This window comes from Symphalangus syndactylus, chromosome 9 (assembly GCF_028878055.3).
Source record: "Symphalangus syndactylus isolate Jambi chromosome 9, NHGRI_mSymSyn1-v2.1_pri, whole genome shotgun sequence".
NCBI lineage: Eukaryota > Metazoa > Chordata > Mammalia > Primates > Hylobatidae > Symphalangus > Symphalangus syndactylus.
Window position 1 is genome coordinate 100,904,801 of NC_072431.2, and position 13,962 is coordinate 100,918,762.

At 39.6% G+C, this 13,962-nt stretch overlaps 1 protein-coding gene across 9 annotated transcripts in view; it reads right to left on the reverse strand.

Moving 5' to 3' along the window:
- CHN2 (chimerin 2) overlaps positions 1-13,962 on the reverse strand; it is a 328,135-nt gene that overhangs the window by 14,101 nt on the left and 300,072 nt on the right. For 7 of the 9 annotated variants that reach the window (XM_055293563.2, XM_055293565.2, XM_055293564.2 and 4 more), the window contains 2 exons: positions 4,101-4,185; positions 119-292 (listed from right to left, as the gene is read on the reverse strand). In XM_055293563.2, coding sequence (XP_055149538.1) covers positions 119-292; positions 4,101-4,185 — 259 coding nt within the window. The remainder of the gene's footprint in view (positions 1-118; positions 293-4,100; positions 4,186-13,962) is intronic. The other 2 variants (XM_055293571.2, XM_055293569.2) reach the window with 1 other exon arrangement.

The window sequence follows — 13,962 nt, forward strand, 5'->3', positions numbered from 1 at the left end:
GTACGTAGGTCATTTTCCCAGCAAGAGTAGTAGAGCAACTCTGTTTCCTTGACAACAGTAAAAACAAACAATAAAAATAAAATCACTATACTACTATAATAGGAAGTATTTTCCAAACCTCTTGCTTCAATTTCCCGAATGCATATGTCCACCACCATGGGTCTCTGAGTGTTGTGGGCCTTCACAAGTGTTGTGAGGTCACAACAGTACACTTTCTTGATCCTCTTGAGATCAGGTTGGCAGTCATTGGGAACGTGCTTGGAACACTGTTTGTGTACGTTCAATCCACAGTCTGTAAACAAAGAAGCCACATTAGCCTAGCCCAGCCCTTTTGTCTAAGCACAACACAAATTATATGTTGCCAAAAATAAAAATATCACCACCCAAGGGTTTGACATATTTCTCTGGAATATCTATCCCGTTTCTAGGTGATACTCTCTACAGGATAAATACGAGTATCATCTCTAATCACTAAACCCTTATATGATTCCATTTTTCTCATTAAGCCTTCTCTGTCACTGGACCTTAAGAACAGAACATCTGAGACAGCTTAGGTAATTGATCAGGTTTTTTTTGTATATGTTTTCCTGTTTCAGGTTGGAACCCTTTGGGTCCACAAGTAGGCTTTTGGGTTTGGATTCCCAGACAGTCCTGGCTTATAAAGGGCACCTAGGGTTTGTTCCAGGCTGTTTCCTTTAAGTTCTTGATGCTCCTTGTGTGGGAGGCAGAGTTACTCTTTCCGCAGGACTCTCTAATCTTTGCTTTGAGAAGCCCATGACCATTGGTATCCTCTTCCCCTTTCCTGGAAGGTTGCCCCATAGTTTCCAATCCCTTCCTCCTTGGGCAGTTTGGGTAGGCTGCTTTCATTTCTACGTGCCTTATTTTGACACCTGTGAGTGGAAATAATGCCTAACTATATACACCAGTAGGAGTACTTGAGAGTTTATACCAGTGCCATGTAATGTAATGTGATTATTTATAAAGTTCATATGAAAACCCAAAGCTGAAAAAGGTGCTTTTAAAGTTCAATGAACACATGAAGAGCCTGTTAGCAGTTGATATCCACTGATGGAATTTCTGATGATAAAAAGGCACAGTTGGCCGGGCGCGGTGACTCACGCCTGTAATCCCAGCACTTTGGGAGGCTGAGGCAGGTGGGCGGATTGGCTGAGGCCAGGAGTTTGAGACCAGCTAACATGGCGAAACCCTGTCTCTACTAAAAATACAAAAATTAGCTGGGCATGGTGGTGGACCCCTGTAATCCCAGCTACTCAGGAGGCTGAGGCAGGAGAATCACTTGAACCCAGGAGGCAGAGGTTGCAGTAAGCTGAGATTGCGCCACTGCACTCCAGCCTGGTGACAGAGGGAGACTTCGTCTCCAAAAAAAAAAAAAAAAAAAAAAAAGAAGCATAGTCTACATTCTGCTACATTCTGAGAGAGAAAAATTCAATGCTGAAGTTGTTCAAAGTTGATGTGCTGTCTACTCTAAGTGTCTTCTAATAGTGTTTTCCTAGGCACAAAGAATAACACACACGTGCACACACGATAAGGAATATTGTAGTCATCTGCTTTATAAAATAGCACTTAAGCACACCAAGAACTTGAGAGGATCTAAACTTTTGTAAAATCAGTGGTAATTTCTAAGTGATTTTCATGTAATTTTTATTGGCTGAGTTCTCTGCCTACCCTCCTTCCAAAATAAAAAATAACAGTTCTAATTCATCTTTATCAACATGAGAAATTCCACAAAGCTCAAGTGACTTCAATAATATTTTGATACATCTATCTAGTGAATGTAAATTTTGGCTAACTGCGCTAAATAGAGTTGGCTGGGTTTCTTGCTGAATCCTCTTTTATAGAAGATCATAATAGCACCTACCTCCTGGCATTAGCCATGAGGCTCAAATAAAAGTTAATAAAGTGTTTAGCATAGTGTCTGAAATATAGCTAAGTACTGTATACGTGTTAGGTCAAATAAAATACCAAATATAAGTATATCTGCCCAGTTATTCTTAAGTGATTTCATTAGGAATTCTTAGTATGTCTTACAAACTTCATTTAAATTTTTTTGTTAAATTCTGATAAATTTATCATTTTAACCATTTTTAAGTGTATGGTTTGGTGGCATTAAGTACATTCACACTGTTATGCAACCACCACCACCGGCCATCTCCAGAACTTTTTTCATCTTCCAAAGCTGAAACTCTATACCCATTAAATAATATAACTCCCCATCTACCCATCCCCTGTAACTACCATTCAACTTTCTACCACTTGGAATTGCTACCCTAGGTACCACATATAATAGGAATCATCCATGTTCATTTAAGACCTAAAGCAACAATGTGTTTATGTAGAGTTTAATACTGATATTTTATTAAAATTAAGATGTTCTATAACAAATGTAAAAATACTCCATTTTTTACAAAGCGGTAGAACTCCATATGCTACAAATAAAGTCCAGTGCATTCTAAAAATGCTTAAAAGATGTGATATATGGAAAGCTGAGAGGCAATGATGGTTCTTCCTAACCTTTCATGATCAGTTTTCAGCCTCCCTGCTGCTAAGAGGAAATATAAGGCCAAAAAGTAGCCATTGGAAAATACTAGCAATATGGCCTCAGAAAATGTCTTATTTTAAAAAAAAAAAAAAAACAGAAAAAACCCCACAAAAACCCTTTTATCCCAGAGAAAGTTGAAAAGTTGCTGTTCACAGCTAATATGAAGCCCAGAGTTTTGTTCTCATAATATTGACTTTGGACCAATTTCTTGCTGAAATTGGATAATACCAGCAATTAGGGATATTTTTGGTAGGTACAATATGGACAGGCCAAATTAATGACCACTGAGTAATTCAGATATTCTACCCCTTTGCTCAGTAGCTGAGCTGGGAGATACGCTGTGGCTCCTGGCAAGTCAGTCTTTGGTGTTAAACAGAGTTTCTGAATATTTATGGAGAAGCTGCTTCTGAGCTATGTTGACCACCCCTTAAACATAGACCTGCAATGGGGGAGGTGGAACTACTTGAACCATCCAGGTATCAACACCGGTGACTGGTGTATTTACACAACAGAAGCTAGAAGCCTCTTCCAGGCAGAGAGGAGGACTTAGGGTTACAGGATGCTGTGAGCCAAAATGGGAAAGATCACCTTAATTCGTGTCATTACCTTATTGTATTCTAAACGCGCCTAAGATTTTTAAAAATCATGTCCTAGCAAGGAAGAAGTCAGTCATGGTGCTGGTAGAAACCTGATCAATATCAGAGGAGGCTGGTCTTGCTCCCAGCCACAGGTGTTTGCCAGAAAAACCATGGCAACATGAATTAGGAAACCCAGTTACACATTAATTTGGCAGCTCTTTATCATTGTGTTAGATGTACCTTAATAAGATGTATGCTGTTAGCAATAGGTGTATACCTCCAATTCCAGATGGAAAATCACCCAGGCTTTCAAACTACTTTGAAAATATGTGATATCAAATCAAGGTGCATGGTTTCACTGCTAATCTGATGACAAAGAGATACTGAGCATGAACTCTGGAATCTGGCTCCCATTGAATCAATATTCTATTCCTTGCTGCGTAGCCAAGGGCAAATAACAAGCCTTTGTGTCTTTTTTTTTTTTTTTAAATGGAGGATAATTGCATCTCCCCCAAGGTCTGTTGGTGAGGCTAATGACATGATAAATAGAGATTAACCGTTGCCTGGTATGTGGTAAATATTCACCAGCACTATTACTATTTTTATGTCTTACCTTTTGTAGTAAGATAGGGTAGGAAAAAGTATAGCTTTTCTAGCTATGCAATTCCATTGGAATTGATTTTTTTCTTTTCTTTTACAGACTACTGCCTATTGTAAGAGGCAGGTAGGTGTTTAAGGAAGTGTACTTTTTTTTTCTTTTCTTGCATAAACATGAGATATTCTTTTTCATTCCTGCAAACACTTGAAATAGTTTCCTCATTAAGCACAGACAGGCCTTGAACCCTGCAGAAAGCTAGACTTTTGAGCTAATCTGAGCACATTTCCCAGCTCTGGAGAGACATCCTCCAGCTCAGCACAGTGGCATTTTATATAATTGGAAAAGAAGAAAGTTCTGTGTCTACCTGAGCACCGGACCCCTTGGGCGATGAGCCCCCACATGAAATTGGCACAATATTCACACCAATGTGGGCCTCGAAATGTGTGGACCTGTGATCCAAAAAGAAGAAAAATGTCAGAAAGTTCGGAGCCATTTAAAGGCAGGTAGCCTCACACATGTCAATGAAGATCAGCAGGAGCGATCCCCCACTGGGCTTTTCCTTTCAGTAAAGCAGTTGCAAACAGATCCTGAGAAAACAGAGATGGGCTTTGATCTTTGAAAATCCTTCGTCGATCCACCATGCCCCAGGACAGAGTCAGAAAGGAGTGTGGAGAAACAGATTATGGGCTATGCCATCAGCTAAGGAGTAAGACTCTGACCACCCACAACAAGGCACTGTGTGGACAAACCCAAGATAGCCCAAGCTGGTCGCTATAACCTGCATTTAGCTCAGCAAGTTCTGGAAGGCAGAACTCAATTACTGTGTCCTTTTAACTGAAGTTTCCCCATCTCTACGCTATCCAGGCAGGTATAAATAAGACATGATTATGGGATAATTAAATGGTTCCAAGTCTTTGAGCTACTTCCAAAAAAAGACATTTTAAAAAGTAAAGGAGTTGGCTAAACATGCAGGCAACCAATAAGGCCTATGGAATTGCTTTCCCCAGAGATAGTGTCCATATTCAGTAGGACTTGGTGTGGCCTTCAGGTAAGTAAGCTGAAAATCTTTCCTGGTTGACCAAAGTGCTGGTCTCATTGATTGATGCTCCCAGCCAGTGGTTAAATATTCTGAATATCACAAAGTAAGGATGGTCTTATATCTGATTATTGAGGCATAGGTCCTCCTGTATTAAATTATGATTTAAAATAAAAACAAAACAAAGCAAAAATACTGGCACGAAAGAGCTTTAAGAAGCAAATGTGGCCACGGTCAATCTAAAATGACCATAGGCAGTCTATTGGGGGCATACAAATGTGCACGAAAATGTCCCGAATTTTTACAAAGTTAAAATATTATAAAACATTATAGAAGGCCTTTCAAAGTCATAAACCTCTATTAACAAAAGAAATGTACACAATTTTTTTCTTTCTTTTTTTTTTTTTTTTTAACAAACTGCTTTTAGTTAACAAAAAAGCAGGATGACGAATATGGTCACAATTTGGAAAGGCGTTCATCCGAGTTCTACTTAAGAAAAAAAGAGCCTCAGTTTGAGTTTATTCATACATGTTAGTAATTGGGTGTACATAAAGAGGCAAACAAAATGGATCTGGATCTCTTCTAAGGAAACCGATGAGTAAAAGCAGAGAAAGAAGATAAGCTAGTTAATAAATAAAAAAGAGCAACTTATGACTCTGTAATAAAGCGAAGTTATAGCAGTCTTTCTGGTATTTCAGTTTATCACACACAAACTGCCTATTATATAGTTCCCGCTTTGAAAATGATGCCCAAAATTTCTCAACATTTTTCTAGGGAATGACCCTAAGAAATGACAAAGCATTTTTAATAGGAATGCAGAGAATTCATCCCAGAAGGACTTACAGGGCCAAATGTCGTAATTCACTTAGAGGCCTACCAAGATTGAACGCAGTACTAAAAGAGTTCCTCAGTAACGTATCCTATCTAAAGTTGGACATTTTCTAAATTCAGCAATCATACATTTCTTAATATTTTACTAGAAATGCTCTTAATTATGGCAGCAAAGTCAATTGTTAATCTGCTGTGAAGATCAATTAAATATAATAAAATAATATGTAAAATGCAACTCCAGAAAAAAAAAAGTATAAAAAGGGCTACAGAAGAAAAAAAGATGAGGCTGCTACTAGAGAGACCAAGTGGGGGCCCAACCTTATCCAGAATGGTCAGGAAAGCCTCTTTTGGAAGGTGACCAGATGGAAAAGAAGAGCCAGTTCTCTTCCACAGGGAAAGAGAAAGAGACAGAGATCATTCCCAGCAGAAGGAATATATGGAGGCCTTGCAGGAGCAAAAGAACTTGGTGTGGTGAAGGAACTAGATGGCCAGGGTGGCCAGAACACCAAAAATTGGGGGGAGAGGAATTGGGATGAAGTTGAAGGTAGGATAGGAAAAGTTACACAGGGCCTTAAAGGCTTTATTCATGAGTGTGGATTTTGTTTCAATCTAAGTACAGTAGGAAGTTCTTGGAGGACTTCACATAGATTTTTTTAAACGAGTATTCTGACAACTGTTGAAAATGAATGAGAGGGTGTTAATAGTGGCATAGATATGAAAACTATGTTGTAGTCTAGTTGAACAACGATAGAGCCTAACATCTGGATGCTGGCAGTGGAGATGGAAAGTGGAAGAATTTGAGATATACTCTGAAGACAGAATTTACAGGACCTGATAATAGAAGAAGTGTGGGCCTTTGAGGGAGACAGGAGTCAAGAATGACTCTGAGATTCTAGCTTAGGAACTAGGTAAATGATAATACCATTTGCTGAGATGGGAAAGACACTCTTCTGGGGAGAAAGTGAAGAATTCCATTTTAGATGGGTTAGGGTTCAATGCTGCTTTGATATCCAAGTGTTAGTGTCAAGCAGGAACTCATAATTTGAGAGCTCAGAGGAGGAGCAAAGACCAGAGGTATAAATTTCACTATCTATGATGAATAGATATTTAAAATTGTGTGAATGAATAAAAAGTATGGTCATGCATCACTTAATGATGGAGATACATTCTGAGAAAAGCATCCTTGGGTGATTTCATCATTGAGGGGGATCATCATAGAGCATACTTGCACAAACCTAGATGGTAGAGCCTACTACACATCTAGGCTATATGGTATGGCCTATTGCTCCTAGGCTACAGACCTCTACAGCATGTCACTTTACTACATACTGTAGGCAACTGTAACATAACAGTAAGTATTTATGTACCTGAACATATCTGAACATAGAAAAGGTACAGTAAAAATACAGTATAAAGGATAAAAAATGGTACACTTACATAGGGAAGCTCCATTTTAATCTTATGGGTTCACCATGATATATGTGGTTCATTGTTGACCTAAATATTGTTATATAGCACATGACTATATTAAGGGTAGGGAGCAGAAAACAAAAGAGAGCTCATCCCCAAGCACTCAGTGTTCAAACATTTAGAGAAAACCAACAAAGTGTTCCAGAAGCCAAGAGGTGAAGAATGTTTTAGGGAATGAATGGTCAATTATGCTGAATGCTGGTAAGAGGTTCAATGAAATAAGTACTAAATATTGACTCAGATACATGGAAGTCATTAGCAACCTTAGCAAGAGCAATCTCTTTGGATGGCTGAGGGTAGAAGTAAGACTCAACTGAACTGAAGAAGGTAAGGAAGTAGAGAAATATGTGGGTACCTCCTCTATCAGGAAGGCTGGCTATGATATTCAGCAGAGATAGAGGATAGTTCAAGGGAGACGTGGAGTCAAGGGAGGACTGTTTTAAAAGATAGGAAACACCAGGGCAAGTTGACTTGTTGATGAAATTGATACAATAGGTCAGAGACTGGAAATGCAGAAGACAGAAAAGATAAGCAAAGGAGTGATGATCCTCAGAAGTTGAGAAATGATGGAGTTTAGGGTATCTGTGGAAGCAATATATATTTAAGGAGAAGAATAGTTGAAATCTTTCCAGAATTCGTAGTAAGAGACACAAAATCTTCAGATTAAAAAAAGCTAAATGAGACTCAAACCAGATAAATAAAAATAATCTGTATCTATGCCGATTATACTGAAATTACAGAATACCAAAAGACAAAGCAAAATCCTAAAAAAACAACAAGAAAAACCAAAACAGGTTATCTTTGAAAGGACAGAAATAGGTAAAAATAGACTTTTCTTCAGCAGGAAGAGATGAATAGATTATTGAATAATTTCATCAAAGTGCTCTGACAAAAATATTGCCAACCTAACTTTTATACCCAGCTAATTATCATCTAAGAGCAAGGGTGAAATAAAGATATTTTCAGAGAAATGTCAAGAGTTTCCAATCACAGATCCTCATTTGAAGAAATACTAAAGGATATACTTCAGTGATAAGCAAATTGAATCTAGGAGGAAGGATTTCCAGAAGCAGTGGTGAGCAAGAAAACTGGTAAATGTGGGTCAATCTAATCATGCCCTATATGCATACAACAATAACAAGATGACTAATTGTAGGGGACTTATACACGGGGTGAAAAAATGACATGGAAGTTTGAAGGGGATGAAGAAGTCTAAAGTTCTTTTAATTTGGGAAATGTAAGAAGAGCTACTAATTAACTGAAGAATATTTTAAGTCAATTCTGCACATATTAAATTTTTGATAATTTAAAAAAGGGTGGGATGAAATCCATTAATCAAAAAGAATATATGGCTAGGTGTGGTAGCTCATGCCTGTAATCCCAGTGCTTTGGGAGGTCAAGGTAGGAGGATCACTTGAGGCCAGGTAGAGACCAGCCTGGGCAACATAGTGAGACTCCATCTCTAAAAAGAGTTTGAAATTTAGCTGGGCATAGTAGCACATGCCTGTAGTCCTAGCTACTCAGGAGACTGACATGGGAGGATGGCTTGAGCCCACATGTCCAGGGTTAAAATGAGCTATGATGGCGCCACTGTACTCCAACCTGGACAACAGACTAAGATTGTCTCTCTCTCACACACACACAAATACATAAAGGAAAAAGAAATATAGGTTTAATTAAACCAATAAAAAGCAGGGAAGGAGAAAAAAGATGTGATAGAGAAGTACAGTGATTATAGAAAAAATCCTTATACAACTCTAATCAGAATAAGTGGCTCTAATTCATCACAAAAAAAGATTTTTAGATAACATTTTAAAAATCCTTTCAAGAAACACAACTAAAACATGAGAGAAATGTAATAAAGACATACCCAGCAAACTAGCCAATAGAAACCCAAAATAGAGCAAATATATATAAATATTATATATTATAGCATTATTAGTGATAGAGATAATAGAGATTTATTTTTACCAGGAGGATATAATTTTGAGCTTTCATATGACAATATGGTCTCAAAAATATAAAGCAAAATTGAAAGACTTACAAAGATAAATTGACAAATCCACAATCATAATGATATTGACATCTTTCACAGAAACTAGTAGATCAAATCGCTAAAGTTGATCTATGAATACAAAAGGGATCTCATATCCAGCAATTCAAAGAACACACACACTTTTCAAAACCACTTGGAATATTCGTATCAATTGACCACAAATTAAGCTTCAACATATACAAAAAACTGATACCATACATACCATATTCTGAATATAATACAATAACATTTCAAATAGAGAGCCAAAGCCCAGTATGTTTGGTACAGTACGTTTGGTACCAGTAGTATACGTTGGAAAGACAAGAAACCAAATCACATATATGGATACTTGGTATATCTCAGAAGTGGCATCACAAAGTAATGGGGGAAGGATGTCGGACAGATGAATTATATCCTATTTTCATCTTATTTCCACCTTTCCAGCAACTATCAAACAACTCACTCGTTTGTTTGATATTTACATGCTGATTGCCTGCTTTGAACCTGGCCTTGTACTAGTCCTCGGATATACAAAGTTGAAATAGATCAGAGGAATAAGAACTGCCTGCACTCAAGGATCTCATTATCTACAAGAATAAACAGGCAATTATGTGTCAGGTGATACAGCAGAACATGTAAGAGATCCTATGGTAGTATAACGGAGAGAATAATAAATTCTTCCTAGAAGTCTGCGGAAGGGGATATTGAACTGGGCTTTGAAGGATGGACAGGAATTCACCAGCCTGGGAAAGATAGAGCAGGTGGGGAAGTGATGGTGTAGACTGGGGAGCAGATGACTTGAGGAAGACATTTACAGAAGAGGAAACAGCATAACCAAAGGCCAATGAAGGTGGGCTTAGGTTTTGAAAGGCATTCTTTTCTGGCAAATGGTGTTTAAAAAAAAAAAAAAAAAATGACATCACGTTGTTCTCTGAAACATCTTGAGTGGATGAAATAACCTCATGTTAAATGTCCCTATATCTTGGGGTAAAAATGAAAATGCGATATTTAGAAATTAAGTGAGTGGCTACATGTTTACTACACATGGACAGAATGCATATTGACAAAATATAAACTGGCCTATTGTTTCAGGAAAAACAGGATAGGCTAATCACAGATTTTCTAAAATTTCACTTTTTTTGCCAATATTTTTAAAATAATTGAACACATCAGGATTGCATTTTAATGCTTATTATCACTGTCCATATTTACCAACATCCTTTCCCAACAAGTATCCCTACTGCCTTTGATCTCATTTGTCCAGCCAAATAAATGCATAGACATCTCGAAGAGCAAGTAACGCCCAGTGTCCCCACACAGTCCCAAAAAAATAAAACAAAATGAGAATAGAGCAGGGATGTAAAGTTAAACATTATTTTAGGCCCATTGCCTACTTTCCTTTTTGGTGATGGGCCATTGTTTATTTTCATGACCAATATATTGTTCAATTTTCTTTTGGATCCGCAAGGACAATCTCTAGACAGAAAGCTACATGTAAATGCTGAGGGCATGCTTTGAGCCCATTTTATTTGGCTTCTACTTATTATGCCTACTCTTTCATTGAAATACACCATATCTTAAAATTCACTGGTCAGCTTTTTCCATTTTCTGAAGTTCATTGATTTGCAAGAATATCTTTTTAGAGAAAGAACATTTTGAAAACTTTAGGGCAGTAACTAAAATATTCTAGACAGGAAGAAAATACTCCAGACAGGAAGAATGTCTGTCCAAGACTATTATACTAGGCACGGTCTGCCTGGAATTCAAAAACCACACCAAACAAAAAAGATGATATTACATGAGATAAGGTATGTTTGACAAATAGCCCAGGAATGGCTACTTTGTAAAAACAAGAGCAAGAAGAGTCATCCAGCAAGATCTCAGGCATTTAGCAAGTATCCCTCAACACAGCTCTTTCTAAATGAACAGGATGTTATTTGTCTCATATCTGCTGAATCTGGAAGGCAGTATTCTCTAGTGGTTTTATACCAGATATGTTTTGATGGGTCAAAGTAGACACCACCCAAATGTATTAATATCAGTTCAGCCTGGGATCTAAACTGTAAGAAGGAGAAGTACTGTTTATGACATGCTGCAGTTGAGAATTTTGCTTTTTCTTACCAGTATACATCATGATTTCTTAGCCTTGGCACTACTGATTAACATTTTGTGCTGGAAAATTCTTTGTTGTGGGGGTTTGCCTCGTACATTGTAGGATATTTAGCAGCATCCCTGGCCTCCACCCACTAAATGCCAGTAGCGCTCCCAGCTGGGACAAATCACAAATATCTGCAGGCATTGACAAATGTCCCCCAGGGGTCGTTGGGGTGGGGGGGGGGAGGTGGGGGGTGAAGTTTCCTTTATTGAGAAGCACTGGTATAGATGGAAACCTTATTGCCTCAATTTGTCATTTTATTATTCATATTAAAAATCAGAATTTTATTCTTTTGCTTTGAAAAGGAATTTTTGGGTCAGAGGCAGTTTGTTTGTTTGTTTGTTTAGCTACTTTATGTTCACAGAAGAGAGAGCTAAAGTCCCTTCCAGCTACATGTGGCGGGGTTCTGGAGGTCTAGTCTAGCCTTTGCCCAGGGCTAACTGAGAGGCTGGAGGGCAGTCAGCCTATCCTGCGTCACCCAGGTCAGCAGCACAGTCAGGGCTTCCAGATCTCTGCCAAGGACTTTTCCTATAATTTACTGTATTTCCCACAACCATGTGACATTCATCTCATATGAAAAATTAGGTTAAACTTTGGACTCTCCCCTTTTGCAAGACCAGATGAAGTACTAACCTTGAAGTGACCCTTTTCAGATGTACGAAAACACAGCAGAGGTGAATCAATCTATGACAGAGACTCTGAGTTCCCTCTGAAAGGCTGGCCAAGCAGATGGGGCAGGAGAGCTGAGTTTCTCAAACCCGGCACCACAGATCCCTGGACTTCTCATTAGCAGCTGCTTTAGTTTAAGATAGGATTGCATTTCTAAAATATTGATTGTCTCAAAGCTTTCTGGGAGTCTCCCCATTGCATAAAGTAAGATATTCTCATGCTATTTAACTTTGGTCAGGTTTATGAGCACATCAACACCCACATCCTTTTGACACTTCCCTGCTCAAAAACCTCGGGTGGCTCCCCATTGCCAGTGGTGAGGTTTCTCGATCTCAGCACTACTGGCATTTAGGGCTGCATAACTCTTTGTTGTGGTGGCCTGTCCTGGACGTTTAGTAGCACACCTGGCCTCTACTGGATGCCTCTGGAGGAAGGAGAGGGAGAAGGAGAGACAGAGGAAGGAAGACATTAAGAAAGTAGGGAGAGAAAGGAAGGAGGGAGGGGGAGAGAAAGAGGGAGAGAGTTAGAAGGAGAAAAAGAAGAAAGGAGAGAGGGAAGGAGGAAGAGAGGGAGAAACTGGCTCCAGGTATACTCCCAGTTCCTGTTTCCACCCGTCTCTGAGTTCTGAGTATTCCCTGGAGGCTTTATGAGACCATCCTGTGTAATAGTCTATTTAGCTTAAGATAGTTTCCAGGGGTTATATTACTTGAAAACAAGGAGTTTGTAATCATTATAATGGTGGAGCAGGCTGAAGTAGGAGGTAGACAAAAACAACTCCTCTGCATAGCACTGTGGGAGCAGAAACATTTTTTTTAATAAAGCCATATATTTCCAAACCTGTTTATTCCAGTCTCACTTTGAGTCTCTCATTTTATATTTAAGGTGATGAGTTTCGCCTTTCTTTTGAATTTTCTTTCCAGACTTGTTTCTGACAAAACAGCCTTTTCTGATTACTAACTTAAAAGAAAAAAAAAAAGCCCCCAACCATTCTGAAGCCAATTTCTGCCTGTGTCAATTTGCAGGTGCAATATCCAGCCATCCCTGTTCTCCAGGCACAGAAGTAGCATCAGATGGACAGAAAAGGGTGATGGACACCAGGGAGCTTGACAAGAAGGCAAGGCAGACAAAATGCTGGGAATCACACGAAGGGCTGACACACTTTTATGAGGTCAAGGGGGAAGAGGAAGAGAGAGGGGCTTGCATGCGGGAAGCAAAAAGTCTTCTTCCGAAGCAAATGACCACTAGACTGAGAAGAATGCAAAAATGAATGAAAGGCCTAGAAATCATCAAGGAGCCACAAATCCAAACTGGGAGGTGGTGGTGCTGCCACGTCCTGGACAGGTGTTTTAGTGGGAGCGTGGGGACATATTCTCAGCTTCTTGAACTTCTAGTCCTGGCCTCCAGGATAGCATGGGGTGGGGGATGCATGTTGAGAAGGAGCATGCTACAAAAGCACACGCGATGGGGTGTGCCATGGGAATGGGGTGCTCCTGGTGCATGCTCAGTCTGTCAGCAGAGTGGGGGACATATAAGAGTAAGTAGGGCAACCATTTCCCCTATGTCCTGATGGGACACTTTTGAAAGGCACCACACAGGACAGCTGTAGTGAACTGGGACAGATCCCTCCTCCCCCTTACCCGCCCACTCCCACGGATCAGACACAGGGTAGCACTGCACAGTCACCATCCCTGGCAAATGGGGATTGAGAGCTGGCCCGACACATCCTGGTAGGGCCTCCATCTCTCCTGCACCATCTGATGACCCTGGCAAGGGCCCACTCCCTGGAAGGACTCTAGTACAATGAACACAAGTGCATACAACACACGAGCCACACAAGAGGGCAAACTGCAGGGCAGGGAGTGAGGAGATGGCTCTGAAAGCTCAACTGTAGGGAGATACGGTCCCCTGCTTTCTGCCAACGTGAATGAACAGCTTGCGGGCCAGGACCTGTTCTAGACACTGGGATTTCTGCAGTCAATAAAACAGACAAAAATCTCCACTCCACGAACCCTCTCTACCCACCCCCTCCC